At 49.5% G+C, this 17,728-nt stretch overlaps 1 protein-coding gene across 2 annotated transcripts in view; it reads left to right on the forward strand.

The window, feature by feature from the left end:
- Positions 1–17,728, forward strand: part of ASIC2 (acid sensing ion channel subunit 2) — a 1,027,155-nt gene that overhangs the window by 956,270 nt on the left and 53,157 nt on the right. For both annotated transcript variants that reach the window (XM_059907612.1, XM_059907611.1), the window contains exon 3: positions 6,985–7,112. In XM_059907612.1, coding sequence (XP_059763595.1) covers positions 6,985–7,112 — 128 coding nt within the window. The remainder of the gene's footprint in view (positions 1–6,984; positions 7,113–17,728) is intronic.

The raw sequence follows: 17,728 nt of genomic DNA on the forward strand, positions 1-17,728 counted from the left end.
GATTCTTTGTGCTGTCTTTAGAAAAATCAACCTTTTCTGACTTGATGTAAGTGCTGAACGGCCACGTCTAATTTTTTTAATCTGTTTTTCAGGAAATTAAAATGAGATGCAGTGAGGCTGGAGACTTGTGCGTGATCCCCAGCTCGTAGAATTTTAGAGCTAAAAGTAACCTGCGAGATCAGCCATCCTTTGCAAGGCTCAGAGAGGCAATATAACTTGCCTGAGGTCACACAGCTATTAAGGGGTAGGGTTGGGAGTCAAACCCAGCTCTCTGTGATCTCAGAGCCAATGTTTTCTTTTATATACTTCCCTGTTCTTCTTTCCAGGGCCCCACCTTGGGCCTCCTTGCATTCATGCCATGGATTTCTCTGTGCAAGCCAGGGGAGCATGAGGGACCAAGATGGCACCTCTCATGGACCACCCACACTGCATGTGTAGCCAGCCTGGTAGAAATACCAGGGCTCTCAAGGGCTAGGGCCGTGGCCCCTGTCATTGTCACTGTCAGACATTCAGTGAGATTTCCCTTGATCTCTGAGATGAGAGAATGCAGCCTTCATCCATTACCATGTTCAAACCCATTCTGCATATTTTGCAGAAAAATGAGGCTCCAAGAGATGAAATAACTTGCCAAAGGTCACAGAGCTGGGAGTGACCTCACCCTGCCTGACCCCAGAGCCCCAAGCGTCTAACCAACTGTCCTAGGTGCTCTCTGATTCTGACTCCCCAAGTACAAGGGGCCTGCACGTCCACTGACTCAGAATGCCTGGTTCGCTCTTTTGAGAAAGGGGTGCTCCGTCTCTGGGCATAAGCCCCACCCACCCTGGCCCCAGTGTGGGAGGTGGGCCCCCCTGGAACTCCATAAGCCATGCAGGGCAATTGGCTCTCCTGGGGTGGGGGGCAGAGGGTCCCGGGCCCCTCCCCACAGAAGCCTGGGCAGGCCGCGTACATCCCTGAGTGCACCTCAGCTAGTGAGGCCTTCAGAGATGAAGATGCACCGGGGTCAGCGCTGCTGGGAAAGGTTAGCATGAAAACAAGAAGGCTCCGGTGGTCATATCTTCAGATCCTGGAAGAAGGGGTAGAGCTAGAAACAAGTAAAATCTATAAGCAGGCAGTTGTCAACTCAGTGCAAGGATGAACTCTGGAAACCAAGGGCTACCCTTGCAGGTAGTGAGGTCTCCATTCCCAAGAGGCTCCAACCAACAGCTGCCCTTCCATGGATGGTGAGGCAGAGAGGCCTCCTACTGCCTCTCAGAGGTAAGGTAGTAGATGTCCTCTGGGGGCTCTACCATCAGGATCCAAGCAAGAAATCAACAGCACCCGCAGACGGGGTAATACAAGGAACGATTAATGAAGGGCTAGTCACAAAGGTGCGGACAAGGCTTAGGGAAGGCAGTACTGATGGGGCAGTATCCTGAGCCCGGTAGCAGAGAGAGCCATTGCCATGCCTGGGAAAGGGAGAAAGAGCCCATATCAGAATGGAGCGCTCCCTCCAGGCCCCGAACCAGAGTTGTGCCCTTCCAAGGTGTCACGCAGCTAACGCACAGGGACCCAGCAAATAGAATTGAGAGACTGAATATCCCAGCCTGACTCTCCCCTCTTCCCCCGTTTCCTACCTGGGCCCACCACTGGCTGAAGGCAACCAGCAGCTAGAGGGCAAGGGAGCCCAACAGGACACTTTATACAAGTGCAGCTCCCAGGGCAGAGAGAAGAGTGGAGAGGATGGGTAGGGGACAAACAGCCATCCTGCACTGAGACGCATCTCACCATATGGCTGGCCTCCCTCCCGCCCTCTGCTGTCAAGCTAGCTATCCCAGCCACTGTTACAAAGACGGTTTCCTCCAGCCCAAGATTGCTTTGTACCAGCACATCCCTGCCTTAGCCTAGAAAATTCCTCCAGGTTTTCAGAGACGCTTCTTTGCCTCCTCTTCAGTGTTTATTGCCTCTGCGTGCTTCCTGTAATTTGCAAGGATTAAAAATGTAAGCTTTTACTGTGATGTACTTTCCCCGCCCCATTATGCATTCTGCCCGTGGCTCCCCCCACCCCGACCGCCCCGCCCAGTAGAGCTTCCCAATCCTTTCTGCAGGCACAGAAAATTCTCCACAGGTAGACTTCACCTGGTGCCGGCCATGGCCCTGCTCCTAAAAAGGAGACTCCGGCTTCTGCAGGTTGAAGTCTCTCTACCACCCTCCTCCTGATTCAACATCACCTTTCATGTTACGCCGTCAGGGTTGCAGCTTGGTCGCAATTAACAAGGGCTCCTCACGCTGTGTGTGTAGTAACTTCCCCGTTCTCTGTGCCCTCTCTCTCTGGGGCTTTGAATCCTGGTGTTCACGATGTGTAAACAAATCCTTCACTGCCCTGGGGGCCTGCACTCTTTGAAGCAACTCAGTGTTGAATGTTTTGGTGGTGAGAGGAATAGGAAGGTGTGAACAATTCCGTCCAGCGCCAGCGGGGGTTATAATCAGGGCTGGCTTCCTGGTTGTGTGAACACTGCAGTCACACAGGCTCAGGAAGGTCACACTTGGTTTCATGCTTTACCACTGCTGTCTTGAGTTTCTCAATAAATTTTTAACGAGGTGCCCCACATTTTCAGTTTGAACCCAAACACTGTATGGCTGGTCCGAGTTCCTGTTATTGTTATTGTTGCTGCCGTTGCTGTGGTTTTCTGTGCAGCCCAGCTGCATGTCAGTGAACGAGACCTTCTGCCTTGTGCAACATGGGAGCAAGCCCGTCACTGGGTGACATGTGGCGCTGGTGTTTCCTAGGGTCCAGCCAGACCCTGGCAGACTCACAGCTGATCAAAGGGCGGGGAACAGTCAACTCAGCAGAGGACACTCCCTCACTCAATTTGCTTCATTCAACAAGTAGTTATTGAGCCCTGCTCTGTTCCAGGCACCATGCTAGGGGCTTTAGGGGATATGACAATGAAAGAGATATTCCCTTTCTCCAGCCTCCACTCAGAACCCCAGGGCTATGAACCAGGACATCTGCTCCCATGAAATAAACCACACCCCTAGTGGGGGAGGAAGAGTGACGAACTGCAAGTCAGAAGACCTGGCTTTTGGCCCCTGCTCTGCTCTTGACTTGCTGTGTGACCTTGGGCAAGTCAATTCCCCTCTCTGGACTAGATCGCTGCTGCCCAAATGTGTGTGGCCTCAGATAATTTGTATCAGGATCCCTGGGCATTCAAGTTTGCTGGGCTTCACCCCAGAGGGACAGAATCAGAATTTCTAGGGAGTGGATCCCGGAAATGGTCACGCAGAGCTCCGTATGTGATTTCAACGTGCATTCTAGTCTGAGACCGTTGGAGGTACGTGGGCGGAGCCTTTGGCTCTAACAGCCTATGCTTGATCACTTCATTTCTTCAAGTGTGTCTTCGTATTTGCACTGGTAGTATGCCATGTCCGGGAAAGGCGGGAGCTGAGGGTGGGTACAGGGCAGGGACTGGAGGGGGGCTGCTATTCACTGTCAAACTGGAGAATTACTCCACAGAGGGGAGCTGAGGGCAGTTCTGTGAAGGAAGAGGAACTACCTGGAGATGAGAGAATAAGTGGTGCTTTGGGAGACGCAGGGTCAGGGAGGATCTGGGGCTGTAATCATGGGCTGACTACAAATAGGCAGAACTCCGCTGCTCAGAATCCCACCCAGATCTCCTGCTTCTGGACAAGAGACCCCACAGGGGCACCTGCATAGGAAAGCGGGGTGCTCAAGCCCTTGCCACCCCTACTGCTCCGAGAGGGCTGGGATCTACTCACAGGTGACATTCTACAACTGCACTGCCCAGTAAGGTGGTCACCAGCCACATGTGGCTACTTAATTTTAAGTTTAATTAATTAAAATTCAATTGGATAAAAAATAGATAAATAAAGCAGGCCAAAAAGGTAATATGTGAAGTGATGGATATGTTAATTAACCTGATAGGGGGAATCCTTTCACCATGTATACCTACATCAAATCATCCCACTGTGCACTTTAAATACCATACAATTTTATTTGTCAATTATGCATCAGTAAAGTTGGGGGGGGGCATTAATTAATTAAATTATAAATTCAGTTCCTCAGTTGCATGAGTCACATTTCATGTGGCTAACAGTACCAGATTGGATAGCAAGGATTATAGAACATTCCATCTTGGTAGAAGGTTCCTCTAGACAGCATTATCCTGAAGAGGGCAGAAACCTTATTCATATCTCTTCTGACTCTGCCCATCAGATTGCATGCCCATCCATGTTTGCAATGATATGAGAACACTTTAGGAATTTACTCTGCTCCAGCCCCTGCTGCTTCTTGAATACACTCCCCATCTGAACCCTAACCCAGTCTGAGTAGCCTTGGGTGGCTCTCACTAGCACAGGCACGCCTGGCTGTCCTCTCTGCTCATTGCTCACACCAAGGCCCTGTTTCTCATTTCTCCCTGTAACCACAGGTACCTCCTTCGAGCCTGTCCTACTGGCTCTAAGGTTTCTTAAGCTCACTTAATATCGCAGGCACACAGCTTCACTAGCTCTGGAAAACGCGCTTTGGCATCTCTCCTCTCCCGCCCCCTCCAGCTCACTGAACGTGCTTTTCATTCAACCAAGCATGGGCATCCCTATATCCCAGTATCACTGTGTGTTCACTTCTCCCCCCCATCAAAGCCTGTTCTCTGGGCTCCTTGGCCTCTCCTCAAGCCCTCTCTCGGGCGGACCTTAGAACACACAGCCACTGAAAGCTGGCCACTCAGTCTTCTTCATCTCCCCCATCCTCCCTCTCCCTCAGCCCCCTCCCTGATGTACCTGTGGGCCAAGCCCCCGGCTGGGCAATGGGCACCGGACTGAGCAAGCAGCACTCTCCTCTCTTGAGGCACCCACCACCCATGGGAGAGATGGACACAAAACCATAGGCGCGCAGGGACGTAGGGGCAAGAGTTTGGATGCAGCGATCTGGGTAAAGAGATGGCGGAAGAGTTGACTCTGCTGGAGGAAAGGGGGAGGTGTTCGTGGGTTTCACGGGATTCTCTCCTGCTCCACAAAGATGTGTATGAAAGGATTCCTGGCTGAGGCTCTCTTTTGCCTAAACCTCATGTCAGCCACTGGATTCCTCGTCTAGATGGTGAGAGCCCTGCCTGTTCTTCCTCTGGCCCCTGTCTGCCTACTCAGCCTTGGCCTGTGCCCCCGACCTTGGAATTCTCACCCAGCTCTGGATGCCTCCCCCTGCCTCGGTCGCTGGCCCCCAGGCTGACCCGGGTCCTGCGCATTCACGTGCATGGCTCCAGCCCTTCCCTCCTCCTCGCCTTTCTCTTCTGTGCCAGCTTTAGAGCGTGTCCCCAAACTCTCCCTACGCTATGGCCCTGGTGCTGACACACACCCCCTCCTTGACCTCTGACCTCCATCTCCCCGCATCTTCCCTGATTTCTGCATTTACCCATCCTCTCCCTATTCTCTAGTTTCAGAATACTCCTTGATGTGGATTCTAGATTGGCCTTGCCCATTAATAAGTGAGTAAAGGTTGGAGTCACAAATCTCTCACTCGTTCGTGCAACAGGCGTTCCCTGGGTGCCTGCAAGATGCCCAGCCGTGTGCAGGGCCTTTGAGATCCAGAGAGAAAGCCCTGAACTTGGCCTCACGATGCTCAGCCTTGTGGAAAAGACAGTGAGATAAAGGATTATGACGTGGTGTGGCAGAGGCTTTACCAGGCGTATGTGAAGAATACAACCAAACAGGAGAAGGAGTGGCTCTGGCTGGGGCTGGGGGCTGAATCTTCAGTGATGAGAAGGGAGATGGTCGGGTGGACCGAGTAAAAGACATTCCAGGCAGAAGGAGATGCATGTGCGTCCATGTAGAGCAGGGATCAGTGACAACCAATCTGGTGGCCCTGGTGGGTTGGAACACGTAGTGCCACGAAGCAGAGGGCTGCCCAGAGCAAGGCTGGAACGGGGGCAGGTGGAGGAGATTGGGCTCCTTATAAGTGCCTCAGATTTGCATTTTGGAAAACTCATGCTTCAGGCTGTTTGCAAAGAATAAGACAGAGAAGGAGACCCAGGAAAGGCTGATAGATCCCATAGGTGCACTTCCCGCCAATTATGAGCACCAACATATAGGATGAGCCACGCTCTGCCATCCCGTCCCTTTCTGCTGTCCCTCCCCCCGCCCCCCACTGCCGAGGGCCGTTTCTCCTGCCAAAGAACAGAAGGGGAGAAGCTTCTCTTCTAGTTGCCCATCTCCTGCAGCTCCAAGGGGCTTACAGGAAAGCCCCGTATTTTTATTTCAGCTGCTGTATCATCATGTTTTCCTTCTCCTGATCTCCTCGCCTCAGCTCATGACTCAGTAGAGAAGTTAGTAAATAAAGAGAATAGGTGCTTCACTCACTTCATAATCCCATTCTATAGTTTTGGAGATTGAAGCAAAAAGTTGATTGGCCTAGCTGACCTGAATTCATTTCTGATTGCTACTCTAACAGATTGCCACAACAATCTGATTGCATCAGATTGCATCAAGCAACACGAATTTATTATCTTACAGCTCTGGAAGCCAGAAGTCAAAAATGTATTTTAAGGTGTCAGCAGGGCTGCATTCCTTCTAGAGGCTCTAGGGGAAATCCATTCCCTTGCCTTTTCCAGCTTCTGGAAGCTGCCTGCATCCCTGGGCTTATGGATCCTTCCTTCCTCCATCTTCAAAGCCAGCAGCATCGATTTTTCCACATCTCTCTGACTCTGATCCTCCTGCTTCCCTCTTGTAAGGACCCTTGTGATCCCACTGGGCCACCTGGATAACCAAGGACAATCTCCCCACCTCAAAATCCTTAGTTACATCTGCAACATCCCTTTCACCAGTGTAAGGTAACATAGCCACAGTCTCCAGGGATGAGGATGTGCACATCTCTGGGGGGCCATGATCCTGCCTACCGTGGGGCCTTTCCAGCATCCTTTTGAGCTTTTCAGTCCCAGGACTCCATGAGCATCTGTTATCATTGACCCATGGCTCTGTCCATCTTTGTTCTTTCAGAGGAAACGACGTTTGAAGCAGGCGTGAAGGTTCAGATCCACAGTCAGTCTGAGCCGCCTTTCATCCAAGAGCTGGGCTTTGGGGTGGCACCAGGGTTCCAGACTTTCGTGGCCACACAGGAGCAGAGGGTAAGTCCCCAGGGCTCTCTGGATCAGTGGTCCTTGGCCTCTCCCAGCCACCTGCCGCGTGAGGAGGAGAAATGGGATTCCCACTCCTGGAAGGCTCCGAATCCACCCAGGAGGCTGGAGCAGGGCTGGGCTCAGTAAAGAGACTCACCCTGAAATTGGAGAAATGTATCAGGCTAACCTCTGTAATCCAATTCTCCTGTACCGCCTGTCGGTTTCTGCAATAGGGCATGAGGGAAACCCAGCTTATTTGCTTTTCCACTGAACTGGTTGGGGTTTTTTTTTTTCCGAAAACATTCTGGGAAAAAAATCTTTGCGGGGGGTGGGGTGGGAGTCCAGTGGATACTGAGGGAAATTGCTCATCAGGGTTTGGTATGTTTCGTCACTGTGTTAATACAAAGCCAAGTGGCCTGCAAAAAGGAACAGGGATGGAGCATCTCTCCTGTAACGGAGTTTAAGTGGAGGGAAGCCGCTTCATGGGTTCCTGTCTGCTCTCTGATTTAGCACCAGGGGAGGGACCCTCCCAGCCAGCCAGGGCTTCTGCATCAACTCTGTGCGTCCATGAAGCGAGGTCTGGCACAGATGTGACATGGCTTACACACCTCAGAAGGGAGACCTTTGTAAATTCTCAGTGGGGAGGAAGCCTCAGAACAGGACTGCAGAGAGACATGGGGTTGCTTTTTTTTCTCTTATCTCCTGGTTTGCCTAGAATAAAAGCTGGAGAGCCTATGACTCTGAGGGAGTCCTAAACCAGGTCACCCAAGACAACGTGCCCTGGGAGGCCTGGAGCAAACAATGAGGTGAATGAGCGACAGGGAGCCCAGCTCTAGGGTGTGAGGAAAGGAGAATCCGGAGAACGGGAGGAGCAGTCAGCAAAGAGATACACACGTAACTTAGGAGCTCCGCTTGTTTTGAAAATTTGGCCCAAATCATCTTTCATCCAGTACAGATCACAGTTCCTTAGCCATTTTATAAAGCGATCTTCTGTACTGGAAACTGGTTTTAACTCTCTAAGCGAGCTGTAGTTTTGGATCTCTGGGAGAACATGGATGGCGCAGGCCTCGTGAACTATTCCCTGTACTTAACGCCTGGGCAGTTGCTAAAGATCAAGGTCAGCCTCCTCCGCAACATGTAGCAGGTGGGATGGTGGCTCTGAGACCGGGGTAGAGAAGGCTGGGAGGTTGGCCCGGCAGCTAAGGGGCTCAGAGATAGAGGCACGCAGTGTAGGCAGAAGTGGCGTATTCAAGAGCGTGCAAGGTGGGGGCCTGGTGGAACAACCAGGAAACTTCATCCTAGAGGACAAAGAAGGAAGGCATGAAGCAGGCAGCACGGAGCCAAGTTCAAGGCTGAGGATTTGAATCAGGAAGCGTGAACGCAGGCTAGCAGGTCAAGGTGTGCAGAGAGCCCGGAGCCCAAGCTATTAGCCTGGGTGTAGTAGCAAGCCTTCCTTTAAGTACTGTCAGATAAACAAAGCAGCAAGGACAGATTTAATCAGTAATATACTATTGCAGTAGGGAAGAGGGTTCAGCCTGAACTGAACTCAACTTCGATTTGTGCAGAAGGCACTTGGTGTTTTAAAGGGAAAATGAGGGGAAGGGTTGGGGGGAGAGAGGGTGCCTGAGCAGAGTCAGGGAAATGAAACATTACAAAAAGCCGGAAGTTAGGGGGGGGTGGGGGTCAGTGCATGTGGAACCCATCCGAGTCTGCTAATAGGACCCCATCATAGTTAGGCTTCTCTCCTCCTGCAGAGACAGGGAGACAGGGGCCCTACCTTTTGGTCTTGGCAGGAACAAACAAACAGTAAATTCTTTTGGCAGTCTTGAGTTCTCAGGCAGGGACTTTAAGGGGGCTAGGGTCATCCCAGGGATTTGGCTTTGAGCTGTGAGAAACTATGTTAGTGTAAAAACGTGTTGAAGACACAGTCATTTTCGTAAAGAACTTTAGTTGAATGTTTCAAAAATACCAAATATTCTTGAGCTCACTGGAGAATCCAGAATAAATACTACCTGGAGTTTTGCCCTCTGTTTGTCTCCTCCTCCTGGGCTTGTGTGGCCTAAGTTGTATTACGCTACCCTGAACAGCATACTTCATCCAAGTGCAATAATACAAGCTGCACCTTTTTTGGATTTCTGCTGGCCTTTTTTATTTCCTTTATACAAGTGTGATTTTTCAGAAGTCGATTGTTAACACTATTCTAGTTCTGTTCTTCATCTAAACTATCCATTTCAATGAAAATGAAGTGCTAATGACAAGGAAGAAAGAAAGGAAGGAAGAAAGAAAGAAAGAGAGAGAGAGAGAGAAAGAAAGAAAGAAAGAAGGAAGGAAGGAAGGAAGGAAGGAAGGGAGAAAGAAAGAAGGAAAGAGAGAGAGAGAAGGAGGGAGGGAGGAAGGAAGGAAGAAAAGAAAAGAAGGAAGGAAACTATGTTAGTGTTTGTCCAAGTCTTTGTAGGCCAAGGTTGAGGCCTCATGGAGAAGAGGGCACAGAGGAGGCTGGCTAGTCCTCCCTTTTGTGTGTGATGTGAGTCAATCTACCTCCCTTCGAAGAACCAGGCACGGGTTAGACTAATAAGTGTGTCCATGAATTCTTTGACTATCTAATGGTGAATTGTGGGCTGGTTTTCCAATGCAAATCTGATTTTGTGGTTTGTGGAAAGTAACCACCCCTCTGCTCCTGCATGACTTACCTGTACTGACACCTCTCTGGTGTCCACATTGCTATTACCATGCAGAGGAAGTGAACAGCCTTCCTTGAAACCCACAGGGTAACTTCATCTCACCGCTAGCGAAGGTTGGAGAGAAGGAAGCTCTCTGTAGGCTGCTGTGTCATTGGCTTGAGAGGTGTGCTCTGTCCTCCCCACCCAACACTGACCCCCCGTTACTGACATCAAAGAAATTGCTGGGCCTGGTGGGAAGCTGGAGCTGATAACTTCTCAGAACCCTTAAGTCTCTTTCTCTTCCCAACATGAAACAGAGGGACTCCCCGTGGCGATCAGGGACAGAATGTATTCCCAGCTTCAGAGGACAAATTCATTGTTGGCTTTGAAGTATATTTTCAGAAAATCAGCCTCATTCATATTAGCATTGCTATGGTTATTATAAGTAATAATAAGATATTTGGTTAAACATTTTACAGTCTTCAAAACATTTCCACATCATCTCATTTCATCATTTCATTCATATCAATAGAGAAATACAAAGACACATCGTGGAGCTAAATCTAATAATACATTATGTTTACACATATATAAAAGAGCATATTCATAGGAAATAAGACTCGAAGGAAATAAGGCAAAATACCCACAGTGGGGGAATTCTGAATGATTTGTTTTCTTGTCTGGGTTTGCCACATGTCTTATAATGCGGCTTTGTTTTATTTTACTTGTTGAGCAAATATTTGTTGAACACCTACTATGGGTGAAGCGATAGGGATACGATGGTGAGCGAAACAGACCCAGTGTCTGGCCTCAGAGAACTTACGTATTAGTGGTTTCTTTCACATAGGAAAAATAACCGTTAAATAATCTTAAGCCAAGTACAATTTGGGGATTGGCCCCCACTGGTATATTCTCACTCTGCCATTAGTACTAACCTATCCAGCTGACCCTGGTTCTCAAACATTGATTCTAAGATGCATATTTTTTTCACGTTTTAACATTTCTGAAATTGGGGCTTGTTGCATGTCCATTACAACTGACGATGCTTTTTCTTTCTTGATGGCACATAAAATCATGGTGGTCTTACAACCTATAGCGGCTACACTGTTCCCATTCCAAGATTCTGCTGCTTCAGCTCAAAGCTCAAGGGAATCTTGAAAGATGACAAGACTATTTGGCGGGCAGAAGGCCCTTTCCTAGAAACTTGGTGTGAATCATGCTAGGGAAATTGACTCCTGAGTGAAAGCCCTGAATGGAACTGGTAACTTACGGGACTCCTGCCGTGAATCCCTTTGTAAACGGGAAAGTCCTCTTGCCTGGTAAAGTCATCCCACCCGTGCAAAATTACACACGCACTTCTCTCAATATTTTTCACTTTACTTTGTCATCCAAAAGAACACACCATTGGGCTGTGACCCAGACCAAAGATTGCTTTTTTACATCTGTATTTGCCCTAAACCCAAATAAGCCAAGGTATGCCCCTGCCTTCCTTGGACAATCTGAGAAGTGCCCCCCTGGCTCAGCTGCTGTAGGAGCCCCTGCACCATCCCAGGACCCCCACCACCAGAGACAGGCAGTGGGATAACACGCTGGGAGCAGAAACAGAACCCAGAGGGAGAGAGCAGTTCCTTCTACCTGAGCGCACACTCCCCGCCAGGCATTAAGCTGCAGAGACACTTGACCTGCATTATTTCATTTATTCCCCACAACAACCCCAAAAGGGAGATATTGTTATGCCACGTTCCAGATGACAAAACTGCACAACCAAGTCACTTGCTTCAGGTCACCGAGCTAAGGGAACTGCAGGACTCAGCTTTGAGCACAGATCTATCTGGGGAGAGAAAACCAGACAGGGAGCCCACAGGCCTGGATTCTAGTCCTGACTGCGCCATGAGAACTTGGACAGGTTGCCTCCGTCCCTGGGCCTCAGTGTTCCCATCCATAGAATGGAAGGGCTTGGGTTAGGTGACCTCGAAGGGCGTCCAGCGTTCGCAGCCTGGGGGTCACTCAAGCACACAGGAACCACGTGGAAGTTTGGGCGATAGCAGTTTTGCACCTACTCTGCCACCTGCAGACTCCCTCCTTCATGCCAGCTGGCGTGGGGTGCTGTTAAGGTCCATGGTGGCAAGGACGTGTGAGATAAACCCCCCTGCCCTGGTCTGAGAGGCGGAACCTGGGTTCCTACTAGTGAGAAGCAGGGGTTGGGGTATGTAGCCAACCTAAAACTTTAGAAGAGAGGCTCTGCCCGTGCTCCTTGGTCGTGCCCCTTCCCCAGGCCACACACATGGCGGCCACATGGCTGCCCTACTTAAAACCCTTAAATTCCTGGGCTTCCTGTAATTTGCAAAAGCCCCACCCCTTAGAATGGCGTCCGAGGTCCTGTTCAGCCTGGCCCCTGCCCACCTCTCCAGCCTCATCAACTGCCCATGGTTGACTAGCGTGTCCCCTGCGTCCCAGTGTCGGAGAACCATCCACCAAATGCACCATGCTCTCTGATGCCTGCCTCTGTGCATTTGCCCCCACTGTTCCTTATGCCCAGCATCCCTTCCCGGTCTTACCTACCTGGCAAAGGCCTAGTCCTATTTCTAGCTACTGCTCAAAGAGCACAGTCTCTAAGAAGACCTTCCCCGTCCTGTCCTGCCACCCTCCAAGGAGCAGCTAGTCGCTCCATATAACACCTTATACGTTCATTTATTCCTTCAGCAAATATTCACTGAGCACCTACTTTGCTGGGAAGATGAAGATGAGGGAGACCTGGTCCCGCTTTGGAGCGCTCACAGAATCAAGCAGGTTTCTTGGCAATTTTATTCCACTCCTAAGAGATATAAAACTCTCCTTGCAGAATTTACCTCCCCTTGTGCACCCCTGCCCCTACGCCTGCCTCTTATGAACTGTCTTTCTCAGCCTCCATCAGCCCTTGGCTCACTTAGGCTGGGAGCTCCCTGAGACCAAGGATGGTGTCTCTCGGATTCTCTCTCCCCTGTGCCTTGCTTAGATATGAGCTCAGTAAATGTGCAGGATTGAAAGAATGAATTATACACTAATACTCAAATCTGCACTCTGGGCCCAAAGAGCGCTCAGATGCTGCGCTCCAGGGCTCTCCCTGCCTCCCCCCTTCCCCCACCTGCCAAAACTCCCAATAAAATCTGCCCTGGGGGCCCTCCTTCTCCCTGAGACTGTGGAGCCAGCCTGAGATGGATGATGGTGTCTGTATCATTTCTGGCTGCGCACTTAGAGAGCCTAAACAAAGCAAAAGCTCGTGAAAGGGGTCAGGGCTGGAGGCAGAGATCCGGAAGCCATCTGTGTGCACGAGAGTGGGTGGAACAGATGGGAAGGTCCTCACCGAACTCTGGACCATGGGGAGAATTAAACGAGTGAGCGAATATATGTGAAAGAGAAAATCCGGGACATTCATGTAGTAAGAGCACAGCATCTTCAACGTTGACATCACCAGTCGGACTCTTTGCCCCTAACTGAAGGCGATGGCTCATCCTGCTGGGACTTCCAGCCATGATTTGATATAAGGAAACTTTCATCATCTCCCACTTCCTCCTCAAAGAGCCTGGCGGTGAGTCTTGTTTGCTAAATGTTTATCCAATGTGTCCATCAAATCTTTATTCAACCGCCCTGCCCATACTTCTTGGTGGGACTGAGAATGAATCTGCAGACCCTGGGCAGTCGGTTGGCCACCAGCCTCGTTGTTCAGAAAGTTTTCAGGGAAACGTGGCCCTGCGTTTATATTCGAGGGTCTCGGAAATGCCTTGGGGAACCAGAGTTGCTAATCACTGCCCAGATATACCCCGTTCTCACCAGGAAGCCCTATTACTACCAGTCTGGAGCCATTGGGAATGAGAAGGTTTCCAATTCCACAACCTGGGCTGTGTATTGGTTCCTCACTTGGGCTGTATCCAGAGTACCACGAGGATGCCCACGGTCACAGCACACCCTGCATCAAGCAGCTGCTCGCTAGCCTATTTGGGGCTGTAGATACACAAGGCAAACAAATGTTTGGGTCCCGCCGGCCCCAGTTAGGTCACTGGCAGGCTGTGTGGGCACAGTCGGCTCCTACAGAAGCCTAAGCCTTTACCATCAGCGTAGGTTGGCCGCATCTCCAACATTTGGAGGGAATCCCACCATGGCTCACAACGAGAAACAGTATCCCCGCCTCTACCCCCAAATTAAAAAGGCCCAGATGTTGGGTGGGGTGCCCCCAAATGCTTTTCACAGCTCCTCTCAAGCTTCCAAATACAACTTCCTAAGTGCCTTTCAAAAGAGAAGACTCGGGGCTTCCCTGGTGGCGCAGTGGTTGGGAGTCTGCCTGCTAATGCAGGGGACACGGGTTCGAGCCCTGGTCTGGGGAGATCCCACATGCCGCGGAGCAACTGGGCCCGTGAGCCACAGCTACTGAGCCTGTGTGTCTGGAGCCTGTGCTCCGCAACAAGAGAGGCCGCGATAGTGAGAGGCCCGCACACTGCAATGAAGAGTGGCCCCCACTTGCCGCAGGTAGAGAAAGCCCTCGCACAGAAGCGAAAACCCAACACAGCCATAAATAAATAAATAAATAATTCCCATTTAAAAAAAAAAAAAAAAAAAAGAGAAGACTCATTTGTCAATCTGACAGCCAGATCCATGGTCCTTAATATGCTTCACGGGCCCCGTTAAAAATGGAGGCTTGCCCAGTTGTGTTTTTCAAGGCAGAGGAGAGAATTTGTTCCATCTGCCTTCAGCAACTTCCAAACTGTCAAAGCTGGAGCCGCACAAACATGGTAACATCCAGTTTTGCTCTAGAAAGGGCCGGGGAGGCACCAGGAGGCAGGATAGCCTGCTGTGTGGCCATCCCTCCATGCTCAACAGGGAATAGTGTTTCCCATACATAGATGAAAATAAGAATCAATTAAGCATCTACTAGCTTAGCTACTTCCTCACTTGTTGCCACTCCTCCTCGAAGGGAGAAATATCTTCAGATCCCCAGATGGTTTTGCCAAGAGTCAGGTTTTCACCTTTTTTTCCTGCACAATGAGAGTTTGTTTTTGTCAAGGTGGAGGTGATGACAGGGCGTAGAGGAGGAAGGAAAAGGGTCCTTAAAAAGAAAAGAAGTGTTGCTTGGCTAGGATGAGCAAATGTGCTCAGCTCTGTTGGGGGAAATCTCAAAGTAAATAAAACATGCTTAAGGTATGGGGATATATGTATATGTATAGCTGATTCACTTTGTTATAAAACAGAAACTAACACACCATTGTAAAGCAATTATACTCCAATGAAGATGTTTTAAAAAAAATGCTTAAGTATTAGAAAGAGGTAAAATCACTCTATTTTGCCTACTCTCTGCCTTGCAGCCTCTCCTCCTCCTTCCCTCCCTAAAAGAGTCTCCAAAGAGTTGTCTAGAATTGCTTCTCTCTACTTCCTCACCTCCCTTTCACTTCCCGGCCCACCTCTAGCATCCCACAGAAACTCTTTGTCATCAAGGTGGCCCATGAAATCTTTGTGGCCAAACCCAATCTTTGTCGGTAAGGACACTCCTCACTTCATGCCACCTGGTTTCCCAGCAGCATGTGGACTGTTGGCCACGCCCTCCCTGAGACCTGTTTCTCCCCACTCTGGTCTGGTTTTCTTCCCAGCTCTCTGCTTGCTCCTCCTGAGTCATCTTCATAAACAATTCCTTCTCTGTTCACCCCTGAGATGATGGGCGTCCCAGGATGCTGGTTTTGGCTTGTCCCATTCTGCAATTTCCTTGAATGAGCTCACCCTTTACCATGACTTTCAAAGCACTACCCCCAGCCCAGATCTCTTTCCTGACCCCCAACCCAGGACTCCAGGTACTGCCGAGTGCCTCCCCTCGGAGTCCCGTGGGCTTCTCAAATCAAAAGTCTAAACTGAACTCATCCTCTTCCCCTGCCCCACACCTCCACCCCAAAACTGCTCCCCCAGCCACGGTCCCCCAACCCTGTAAATGGCCTGAGTACAAATACGCACTCCCTAGATGGTGACCCTGTGCCTCATTTCCTCATCTGTAAAATGGGAATAATGATGGTTTCTATCCCAGAGGGTGGCTAGAAGGCTAAGTGAGTTAATGCGTATGCGCAGAACAGTTCTGGCATCCAGCAAGTGCTCGATAAACGCTAGCTATCACTATCGCCCACCCCAGACGCTACTTTAATTCAGTCCTTCATGGTCTCTCTCCTGGGTAAGAACAGCAGCTGCCTGGCTGGTCTCCCTGCCGCCCACCTTGTCCCTCTCCAATCCATTGTCTGCATCAACAAGAATCTGAGCATCTCCCTCGCTCATTTCTTCGAGGATAAATTCCAGGACCCTCTTCACAGCCCTTTCTGTTCTGGCTGCTGCCTACCTTTCAGCAGCATCTTCCTCGACTCCCCCGGCCTCCCACGCAAAGCACCAGCTCTCCTAAACTGTGTGCAGTTATTCCCAAGCATCACATGCTCTCTCCTCTCTCTCCCTGCCAGCAACACCCTTCCCACCCTTTCTTCACCTAATTTGTATGAGTCCTTCGAGATTCAGCTCTAATGTTCCCTCATCCAGAAGGCCACCCTGGAGTATTCCGTGTGAATCTCTGGCATAAAATTTACACATGATAATCATCTGTTTACCTATCTGTCTCCCTACCAGATTGTGGGCTCTCTGAGGATATGACTCCATCTTATTTCTGTTCTTTGTATTTCAGCATTTTGTATAGTGCCTTGCATATAGAAGATGCTTGATAATTGTATTGAATGGAATGAATGACTCAATGAATGTATGAAAGAGAAAGAGCCTACTTTATCATCTCACTCTCTTGCTTAAGACCCATTAATGCCTTTCCCAACCTAGAAAATAAAGTCCAAATTCCACATCCTGGCTCTGGCCATCACTTTTTCCAGTGACTAAACCCCACTACTCTCCAGCAGCCCCGCTGCCTACCAGCCCCATTCCTTGATCATTTCCTGCTGACTCATTCATTTATTGAGCATTAGCTGTGTGCCAGGCACTGTGTTAGGCATGAGGGATACAGTAATGGACAGGACTGACCTGGTTCTTCTCAGAGCTTACAGTCTAGCAGGAGAGGCAGACAATCAATCACAGATTAAGAGCTATACGTGTCTGTGTAATAAGCCCCCAGTATATTGTAAACTTCTTAAGGGAAAATATTAGGTCTTATAATTCTTAAATGGAAAGATGGTTGGATGGAATGTTGTAGAATGATCTCTGAGGGCTAACTTCAATAATTTACAATCCATTTCCGCTATGCTTAGCCTTCAGAGATGATGTAACCGAATTCAACAGTCTTTAACACTAAGAACTGAAAAAAAAAAAAAAAAGTCTTTTTACTGAGTGCATGGGGAAAAAAAGGGATGAACCAAAAATGGTACTAACTGACACGGCAGCTGCAGTCTGGGTCCAAAGTCCAGAACTTTGTGGTACCCACTCTCACCAGCATCCATCAGGGCAGAACTAGTTTCTCCTGGATCCTCTCTGCACTAGCTCTGACATCAGAAGCCAGTTGCTTATCTCTCAGTGGCTTATTTCCTCCTCAGACCCAGCAGAGGAAAGGAGACCTACTGTCTGTTGACTCACCTACTTTTTCTTACTCAGGAGACAAGTTAATAAATCAGAACATTCTTTGGTTGGGTCATGCTACCCAGTACCACGTTCTCTTTTGATTCATGAGCACCATCTGAACTCTGAACAGGGTGGCCTTGGTTTCCGATTCCTGTTGTTTTTATATATAGGGCAAAAAAAAAAAAAAAAAAAAAACCTGTAGAGGACACCTCCTTATGCAGGCTGAAAGCTTTTTCTGGCCAACTGGGAAGGCTAGACAGTCACAAACAAATCTTTTAGAAATATCAACCAGAATGAATGTATGAATGAATGAATGTGAACAGTCCTGCTGATGGTCAGATTGCCTTGGCAAGGGCAGGGGAAAGGGGGCCTGGGAAAGACATCTATTTCCTATTTCTCCCCTCCTCCTTC

The sequence above is a fragment of the Balaenoptera ricei genome, chromosome 20 (assembly GCF_028023285.1).
Source record: "Balaenoptera ricei isolate mBalRic1 chromosome 20, mBalRic1.hap2, whole genome shotgun sequence".
Classification (NCBI taxonomy): domain Eukaryota; kingdom Metazoa; phylum Chordata; class Mammalia; order Artiodactyla; family Balaenopteridae; genus Balaenoptera; species Balaenoptera ricei.